Here is a 10494-nt window from a genome sequence, read left to right on the forward strand (position 1 = left end):
CTTAACACACTCGATCAAATGTACACACGTTTCCCTGGCAACACCAGCTGTGTGCTGACTATGCAGTTCCCTCGTAATTACTTTTAAACACTTAATAAGGCTCAGTGCTCCCTGCACGAGATAAAATCACATATATAATTCAAAAATTAATTTCAGTGGGGATGTTGACCAGGTGTGCAATATAGTAGCTCTATTGTTAAAGTATTAATGATATTTATGCTCACAATTGTGAAGAGAATTTTTTTATTTTCCTTTTAATTTCTATATAATCCTTTTTATATGTTCTTAAAAACATTAATGCCTCCTGTTAATTCCAAGTCACTTTAATGTATCATCGTGGCTAATGTTCAATGACACAACGCAGAACTGGTGAATACTGAAACCTTTATTTTGTTATCATACACTGAGGATGAATCCAAGTTTGTCACACACAGATATGACTATTAATACTGCAGGAATCATCATTTGCAAGAACGTCTGTTAATCTATCCTGCATTAAAACCGATAAGATAAATAATACGATAAATACTTTGCGTACGTTAAAACTCTACGTTTATAGCAATCGTAAAACAATGAAAATGTTTACAGGTCACAACGGATCTATACCGAGCACAATAAATAAATACAACAAACTGAAAGAGGAAACATTTCAAACAGCCATAGTCACTTTATACATTCAGAACAGCTCAGATTCATTTGTCGTGTAAGTGATGCCCACAGAAACAATTTAAAGGTCACGCACCTTCACGAGGCGGTTTATCACATTCTTGAACGTCTTTATAAGAATAATTTACAACATTAATTAAACACATAAATGGCTGCTGGTGGTTTGTGTGCAATAGCGCACAAATAAACACACAAAAATGAATTAGCATCAAAAAATGACCATTAGTCTAGTTTACATTCAACATACTGATTTATATAATCTTACAATTTGATTTACAATTTATTATATGTTTCCGTCGCAAACAGGTTAAACATGCGAATGTATAACAAACATACTAATCGGTTCTTCCTTTACTAATTTAAACATATTTATTTGTACAAAAAATCACGTAAAACGGGGGGAATTGTCTTGTTTAAAGTTGTGTAAATAGAGTAAATAGTTTGTTTTTCTCTTTCAAATGAACAACACACTGCTTTACGTCAACAAGTAGTTAAGAGTCGATTTAAGGAAAGAGTTTTTTGGAATGCTATATTGTGCCAATACACTCCTGTCTCGGTCGCACTAAAATTCATTAGAGCACAATTCACAGCCAACGCACACTTCATTACACTAAGCTATGACTTTAAATGAAACCGTAAGCAAGAACTAACTAACAAATGGCGCAAAGTTACAAGCAGAGCTATTAAACGCACAATGCCACTGTGAGACGTGCCATCAAAAAGTGGCGTAGTGACATTTCAAATGCCTTAAGAACTACAATCGTCTTCTAAGCAAGTTATTGAGTATCGTGAGAAGAGAGGCTGAAAGCGCTTGTATTGCAGAAGGCAGAAGAACATCCACAAGTTTCCCAGTTTCACATCTAAACACTTCAAAGACGATGCGTGTGTCACGTTTAATCTTTAAAAGCATCCCGCTCTCCTAATTCTGTCTGTCTAAAACACAAAACGCATACATATACAGTAAACCAGTTTCTTCGACCTGATCTGAATTCACGCCTCAAACACCCCTTTAAACGAACAACCAGTATAAACTACCGCGCATGACCGTCACCCACCCTGTCCTGTTCTCGCCCTGTACGTTTATGAGTGGTTCCCCTCTCCCTTGGCTCTCTGGCCCTCTTTCAGAGCGCTGATGAGCGGGAGCCAGGGGGAGGAGATCTCTGGGATGTTCCTCTTGGCCTGGTTGAGGTGGGTCATGGCGGTGTACAGGCTGCCCCTGGAAACCTGGTCGGGGTAGTACATCTCCAGAGCTGCCGGGGTGCAATGCCTGTGCTGGTTTGGGAAAGAGGTTTGCAACAGTAGGTTATTTATGGGAATGCGCTAACTAGAAATGAGAAGGTCAGGCATACTCATAAAGGATAAAAATGTCAGAGGGATCGGCAATATTTTGATTTAACATTGTTACAAGCGTTAAAGTCACCATGTAATCAAACAGGAAAATGAAAAAAAGTGTTTAACACAGTGTTGCAGTGATTATTATAAATGATTTATCTGTGCACATCATTATTTTTTATAAATTAATTTGCACTTGTAATCTTTAATCAAAAACGTTAAGCTCCTCTCCCCCTCTCAACAACAACTCTTCACCACATGACGTAAGCAACAAAAACGAGGAAGGACTATACTGACTGTCCAATGGCCAGGCATTTTTAGCCATCCTCTGCAGGCCCAACTTACAACAAACCAATCAAAAAGGGAAGGGCAAAATAAAGCCCCGCCCTACATTTTTTTCCTCATTTCAGAAGCCGTTTCACTCAGATATACGTCACAATACCGAAAAGAAGTCAATCGCAAATTCCGTTTCATGGTGACTTTAAGTCCTTATAATGTCAGAATGTTTTATATGCTTGATAGTCTACCACTTGTAAATTTGGGGAAAACAATATTGTATTTTTGTATTGTATTTAAGTAACAAGTTATATTTGTAGCAGAAGTGTTTTAACTTTAACAAGATTTGGAACGTTTCAGGAAAAACTGTCTATTATTTAACAAAAACACAACAGACAATCAATGTATGAAACAAACTATTAGAAAATGTAAAGCAAAGAAAAAAAAATGAATTACACAAACATACACTTTAAAATCAAATAAACAATGTGTCACATATACAAAACAAAATTCCTTTCACCAAGATGAATTTATAAATATCTGTATATTTCGAAGGTTTTCAATCTAAATAATTTCAAATATGTTTTATTTTATATTATATAATGGGGTGTCAAGATTTTTAATACACGATTATAGTGGCCAAAAGAATTCCTGATAAGGTTATTATAACGACAACCCTACCCCGATACAAAATTACCACGATAACCCTAACCCGATACAGTTATTATCACGATAACCCTAACCCAATACGTTACCGCGATAACCCTTGCCCGATACAGTTATGATCACGATAACCCTAACCCAATACAAGATATTACCGCGGTAACCCTTACCCGATACAGTTGTTATCACGATAACCCAATACAAAATTGCCGCGGTAACCCTTACCCAACACAGTTATTATCACGATAACCCTAACCAAATACAATAGATTACTGTGATAACCCTTGTCGATACAGCTATTATCGTGATAAACACAACACGATATACCGCGTTAAACCCAACAGGCGCAGTTATTATCACTACAACGCTAACCCAATAAATTATATTACCGCGATAACCCTAACCCGATAAGATATTATCATGATAACCCCAACTATAGAGGTTTTAGAACGATAAACGTAAAACATAATTATGTTTTTTAATATTATAGTTATAGTCGATACTGGTCTATTATGACACCTCTATTCTATAATGTTTAACAAATATTTATTTATTGTCAGACTACATACTGTACTGTGTTGCAATAAACATTCGTAAAGTTGTACACAACTATAAAAGGCGAAATAAGGAACGTTTTCTATATGCAGTAACCAATTTGTTGAACTACAGTGACAATAAAGAAAAGAGCTGTCAAAGTCACTTCCAACTAACATCCAAAACAGAAAGCATGATGTCGATTGGCGACTGAAAGACATCAGTCAGAAGACGTCAACATGTCTCAGCTTCCATAAAGCTAATTTCATCTTAACAAGAGGCACTTTTCCCGCTCTTCATGTTAGCAATGGTACATTAGTGCGGCGTGGTAATTACGGCAGTGGTATCTGCATCAAAGGGGGAGAGGTGGAAGACCCTGCAGGCCTTAATCACAGTTTAGTCACGGCTAACACTAATTAAAGACATTCTTACACCCCACCACAGCTAATGCACCACTCTGAATGTTGTTTGCCAGACTGAGAGACTGCAGCTAAGCATAGGTTACCCACAAACAATGTGAAATATATGATCATTATATACAGCGTGTCTACGAGCGCTTGTGAAAATGCTTTCGTAAGGAGTTTTTTATTTAAAAGTTTTTTTTTACAGTGAAATATAGATAAAAACGTAACATGGATTTCGTATATAGTTTTTGATTTAACAGAGACATTTACACATTTTCAGCATGATTTAAAGGAATAGTTCACCCCGAAATGAAAATTTTGTCATGATTTACTCACCCTCGGGTTGTTCCAAACAAAGGAAGATATTTGGAAGAATGTCAGTAACCAGCAGATCTCATCCCTCCTTTACTGCCATAGTAGGGAAATAAATGCTATGGGAGTCAATGGGGGATGAGATCTGTTTGGTTACTGACTTTCTTTCAAATATCTTCCTTTGTGTTCAGCAGAACAAAGAAATGTATACGGGTTTGGAACAACCCGAGGGTTAGTAAATCATGACAAAAAATTCACTTTTGGGTGAACTATCACTTTAAAGAAATAGTTTTGCCAAAAATGAAACATGAAAAATGCATATTGACTTTCTTTCTATAGATGAACACAACGTTTGTTTTTATAAAAATAGAGATTAGCTTGTATGTATATTAAAGGTCACTAAATGTTGAAGCTGATTTTTTTCAGCACACAAGCATGAATGAGTTATCAATGTGTCGCCATGCTTGAATTTTGAACTCTTATGGGATTGTTTTGCTGTCAGTTTTGCTTACTGTTGTGGTTAAGCAAAGAAAGGAAATCAAACACATCTGGGATGGCATGAAGTTGAGTAAACAGAGAGAATTTTCCTTTTTTTATGAACTGTTCCTTTAAGAATATTCCAAAGAGCATCTTGTGTGCATTGAGGAGGTCTGATTTATTGTACCAAAGAGATGGCGGTCAATGTCAATGTTTGTTTTTTCTCATCCTAAAACCTATAAAATTTGACCTTCTATTATTTTCTTAATATAAGAGGTGTATGATGTAACAGCTATTTTGCATAGGAGTGTTTGTGATGGGTTGGGTACCTGAAGAATAAAGCCCTCAGGACAGCCGAGCTGGTCGTACCACAGAGCTTTATACATGACCAACAGCAGCAGACACGCCAGGAAAGCCAGGGTTATCACGATCAATCCAGTCAGCTGGAAAATACAGACACACACACCCAGACTTATATTGATTTAGCTCATTTATGAGAATTATTTTGGGGCATATATATGCCCACAACCATGAACCAATATCTGTAGATAAAGTTTACCAGAAAGCAGACATCCTGCCTTCATTTTTTCTTTAAATTTGCATTGATGTTGAAATCTCATAAACCTCTTGCACAACTCTGCACAGTGGAATGTTGTAAATTTTGCAAACGTTGAATGTACTGAAGACAGCTTTACCTTGACCTTCTCAGACATCTCATCGTAAAGGTTAATGTTCAGCTTCTTAATGCTCGGCACATACAGCTTCCTCTTCTTCTCCTTCAGCTGATATTCTGTTGTGGTTTTCACAATCACCTAAAGAATGAAGTAAAGAAATCACTATGAAAACAGTCCATACAAAACATGAAATGACACACATGCTCATTATTTTCACAGATGGAATGGAAGCGTTGGAAAGCATCATTGCAATAACGATATTTGATATTCATGAGTTCAATGAATTTGGATTTCTGTCCTTCAAGGAGAAAATTGATATCTTTAAGGAAAAAATTGGACTCTATTTTTCTTACCTTTATTATAGTTAGCTAACAAAATGCTGGACTGTTGAAAGTGTTGAAAGTCGATGCAAAGCGGCAAATAAACTACATTTAAAAAAATATGTATAAATGAACAATAATGAATATATTTTTATGAATTCATAAACTTTTAATGTATTTTAAAATGTGTATGTTTTGTTTTGTTTTATTATTTTAGTTAACATAACAGTTAAAAACTTCCACCAGGGGGCGCACGGGGCTCAGAAAACCGAATTCATTCAGATCGCATGTAGTTTTGACCTATATTAGATCTACTTTTGAAGCAAACCAAAAAAATAGAAGAAAAACTACTTTTGGGAAAGATGAAAACTAATGTCAAATTTTTAATTATTTCAGATTTATTTACAATTTCTTTAAAATAGCACATTTACCTTCGCTTCTACGAACCAAAATGGGCTCAATTACTCACATTTAAATTAAATTCATGATTTATTTTAGAAGATAAGTTCAATGTCTTTAATGTTCATTTTCAGGTACGAAATCAGAGCAGTAAAGCCCAACGTATCACCAGCAAACATGATATTCTTCCACATATTAAAACGCAGAAATGTCCTTATACTATCTTGTGTCATCTTTTAAATGAATCATTACAAATGCAAACTCTTTTCACTTGCCTCCCACCGACCTAAGAATAGACACAAGCCATCTGTGATAGTCCAGACAAGAGCATGTACGTGTGTGCATTTGTAATTCTTTGAGTGACAAAGTGTATCATATTCATCAACGCTGAATATCTTGATGGTGTCACATGAAATCTCTTCTCCGAGCCAGGCCGTCTGCTAGGATCTAACATGGTGGTTTCTACCATGTCTTTGATGGTATCAACGTTACCTCCGGTCTCCAATGACATTCGTTTGCTTAATGAAGCTCTTTGGACGGTAATGAACAACAGAAGGCCACTGCACTCTGTAATATGGATCTATGTGTGGGTTCCAGTCTCTAATGCACGATCAGGACCGTAATTACCTTGTCGGGGAATGACTGCTGTAACTGGTTGACCTCCAGCGGAGTGATGAGGGGGATGTTGTCGAAACCATCCTCGAGCGATGGCTGTCTTTCCACCTTTTCCACCAGGTTACTGCCCAATTTTACCATGTCTGAAACAAGATCAGATCGTTGATGGAGAAAAGAATGCAAAAACACAGAAGACAGTGAAAATAGGATGCAATACCGGTATGGTAAATGTACAATAAAATAATTAACCAAATAAAGACTATTCAATCACATAGAAAATAAATAATGTTTCTTTTTACTTAAACAAAAATGCTTTTTCATTATTATGTCATAATTCTGCATTTTTTGAGGGGTATTCTGTACATATGTAAATATTCTATATGCATCACCATTTTGGTCACCAAAGTCGAATGCTGTCATTAAAGGGATAGTTCACCCAAAAATGAACCATCAGGTTGTTCCAAACCTGTATAAATTTCTTTGACCCGCTAAACACAAAGGAAGATATTTGGATGAATGTCAGTAACCAATCAGATCTCATCCCCCATTTACTCCCATAGTAGGGAAAATACATACTATTGGAGTCAATGGGGGATGAGATCTGTTTGGTTACTGACATTCTTCTAATTATCTTTTTCTGTGTTCAGCAGAACAAAGAAATGCATACATGTTTAGAACAATCTCAGCGTGAGCAAATATGACACTTTTGGGTGAACTATCCCTTTAATATATAACACATACAGTATATACTATTAATTTACATATGCCATTTTGGTGGGAACCCATCTTGACGTTCATCACAAGGATCTTATATATTCTCCTTTAGGGAATTGGAAGTAAGGATGGAAGATCCTGTTGATGTCACAGTAGCATCATTCACAGGAGAGGTTTTGTATTTCTTATATTCCGCCATCTGTTCTTGAGCGATGTTTTCTATTATAAGCTTATATGCTTTCCTGTAGCTCAGTGGTTGGAGCATGGCGTTACCAACACCAAGGTCATGGGTTCGATCCCAGGGATTGCACATACTTAGAAACAATTGGATAGAAGCTTCTGCCAAATGCATAAATTTAAATGTATTAAGCATTTCTTAGTCTGTAAACATATTTCCAATTATGCCTCTCTCTGAGGGGTCTCCTGTGATGTTGTTTACTCAGTTATTGTTAATTTCTCTCAGTGTCATTATGACTCAGTGCACACGTCTGTGCCTGTTAATTCACAGATGCACACTCACTGGTGTTTCAGTCATTAGTTGACTGAAGAAAATATTTCATCTATCTATCTATCTATCTATCTATCTATCTATCTATCTATCTATCTATCTATCTATCTGACGAAGTGTTTATTTAATAATAATTTCATTTATTCTCTAGCCTATAGGATGATCATTGCAATGTATGAAATCAAACCGAATTTGATCAGCTATCGATGCAAATTATACTTATCAACCAAACAACGTCTTGATCGATTCATAGACAGTGTATCATGGGAAAATTCAAGCATTGAAACCTTTCATTTGGACTACAGCACACGCCCCATGTTGACATATCAAACCTATGGACAGCATTACGCTTTCCTAATGAAGCATTATTACACAACAGCTGCATTACGTCAACGTCAAAAACGCGTATCATTTTCTTGCATTAATAGATTTACCAAAAATGTCCTGACTATATAAAAAGCGTTTCTAGCGTTTAACCAACAGCTTTTAAAGCGTTTCTCCAATCGCGGTGAGCCGCTGCCCAGAGGTTTGGCGACAGAACGTTTACGAAAGGAGGCGATTAGCCAACAATGAATGACATTATTCGTCGAAAGCATTGTAAAGGAGATACTTACTGCTTTCTGTCGGATGTTTTGGTAATGCTTCTGCTTTGATGATCCTAACGGAGCGGCTGCTGGTTATTATGGCCGTGCGTGAGGATGGACTGGAGCTCTTTGCGCATCAGCTGCACCGTCGCTGCGTGCGCACCCGTCGCCCCTATATGATGTCAGCAGTATCACAGAAAATAGCACTTTACATAGTCAGATTAATGCTGATTATTGCTTTTAATGGGAGCAATATTGCTCTTGTGTTGGGTTCTGATGGTTGGATGTTATCTGGCGGATGTGGACCGTAGAGCACCATTAAATGCTACTGGAATAAGGTCCAAAAGACACTTTTGTAATGCTTTTAGTATTAAAGAGCTGATGGTTCATAATAGTATAAGTAATGGAAACCATTATCATTTATATAAATGGGACCCTGCCTATAAAACCAAGCTAAAGTCTCATAATCTCATTCTGAGATAAGGAGCATCAAAGTTTATTTTAAACCATTCACAATAGTTTAAATTCTTGACATGACAACTCAGTCATTAAAGATATCAATGTTATATTTTCACAGAATGTTCTTTATATATAGGAAGATTTTATAAACCGCATATTACAAAAAATCACGTATTTATTTATTACCTTTTGCAGAGAGGATTTGTAATGAGTTATCAGTTAAAAGGGAATCCCAATATAACTTTCAAAGTGAGTCCAATGAAATGAAACATTTTAGACTATTAAGAAAAAAAGAAATACAAATACAAAGAATAAATACATTCAGACTAAAAGTGTGACATTTTAATGGCATTTAATTGATCTCTGTATACTTCCATTAGAACATCTCGAGTTGATAATGTTTGTTTTTTACATTCACATTGTCTTATTTCATAAAAAAATCAACATGAAAATAAATGCAATAGAAAAAAACATATGCCTACAATACAGACTAATGCCATGGGTCCTTAATGTATTTTAATTTAGTAAATAATGTAAGATATTTAAAAGTAACAGACACTACTCTTTAAAAGAGCAATTGATGAAAAGTAGATCATTGCAGGTCTTTACATAATAAAATAAACTTTGTTTGGTGGCCATCTATTTATATGTATTCTTTTAATTTAGAACATTTTAGTTATTTTTTTTGATGACTTTCTTTGTCAACCCCCAGACTATTCCAGCCAGCCCTGACAGAACATTTGAAGAATTTATTCTCTTTCTGCAGGACCTAAGGGGTGAATTTGCCAAACTTAACGAATTTATCACACAAACTGTTCAATCCAGCCTTTTTAAAAATCTTGTTAGTTCAAGAACATTTTGTCTATCAGCCTGAGAATAACTTGTGCCAAAAGCAAATGAAGGGTAATTAAGAAAAACACGATTTGCTTTCAGCACAAGCTTTTAACAGTTTTTGAGATGATGTTTTAACAAGTGTAATGTATTAATAATTGCTGTAATGACCATGATTAAACTTTTCTTATTGCATTCATCATAACATTAGGTCGGACGCCAAAATATACGTTTGCAGACTATGCAACATTGCCACCTGGTGGCAACCGTTGCGACGTTTGTTTTTACTTCCATTCTGTTATTTAAAAAATAATATATATTTTTAGAATTGGTCAATTTTTATTTTATTTTACAATGTATTTATTTCTTTTTAACGCATGCATGTGTTATATAACCATCCATTATCTACATCCTGAGTGTGTAGTTGTGGAAGTGAAATTCAGCAAGAAAGTCCTATTTGTTTTTTAATAAAATGCACCAGTTATTACTAATCACAAGACTATTTTACTTGACGGTCTGCACAGAAAAGTGCAAACATTTCACTGTTGCCACTAGATGGTAGCATGGTTTAAAAAATCCCTTTTTAAAACTACTCCAGTTTCTAGAAGTTACAGCAACATTTGTAATGCTTTAGTCAATCTGACTATACAGAATGTGAAGCATCACATGACTGAAAAATGGCACTGAATTGCTCTTTCCAGATTTACCAGGGAAACTAATCCCTTT

At 35.6% G+C, this 10494-nt stretch overlaps 1 protein-coding gene across 1 annotated transcript; it reads right to left on the reverse strand.

Annotated features, from left to right (window-relative positions):
- Positions 1-343: 343 nt before the first annotated feature.
- On the reverse strand, positions 344-8643 carry caly (calcyon neuron-specific vesicular protein). Its single transcript, XM_057332836.1, has 5 exons — positions 8509-8643; positions 6685-6815; positions 5360-5476; positions 4994-5107; positions 344-1938 (listed from the first exon to the last, which is right to left on the reverse strand). The coding sequence occupies exons 2-5, from the start codon at positions 6811-6813 to the stop codon at positions 1747-1749; spliced, it is 552 nt and encodes a 183-aa protein (XP_057188819.1). The 5' UTR covers positions 6814-6815; positions 8509-8643; the 3' UTR covers positions 344-1746.
- Positions 8644-10494: the final 1851 nt, after the last annotated feature.

The sequence above is a fragment of the Triplophysa rosa genome, linkage group LG4 (assembly GCF_024868665.1).
Source record: "Triplophysa rosa linkage group LG4, Trosa_1v2, whole genome shotgun sequence".
NCBI classification, from domain to species: Eukaryota; Metazoa; Chordata; class Actinopteri; order Cypriniformes; family Nemacheilidae; genus Triplophysa; species Triplophysa rosa.

What these genes read in the sequence shown, in the direction of transcription:
- caly (XM_057332836.1), bottom strand. Translation starts at nt 6,813, where the DNA reads ATGGTAAAATTGGGCAGTAACCTGGTGGAAAAGGTGGAAAGACAGCCA. An exon ending in AGATGTCTGAGAAGGTCAAG is followed by an intron (nt 5,108 to 5,359) that starts GTAAAGCTGTCT and finishes TGTATTTTCCAG; the next exon opens with CTGACTGGATTGATCGTGAT. An exon ending in CTGAGGGCTTTATTCTTCAG is followed by an intron (nt 1,939 to 4,993) that starts GTACCCAACCCA and finishes TTCCCAAACCAG; the next exon opens with CACAGGCATTGCACCCCGGC.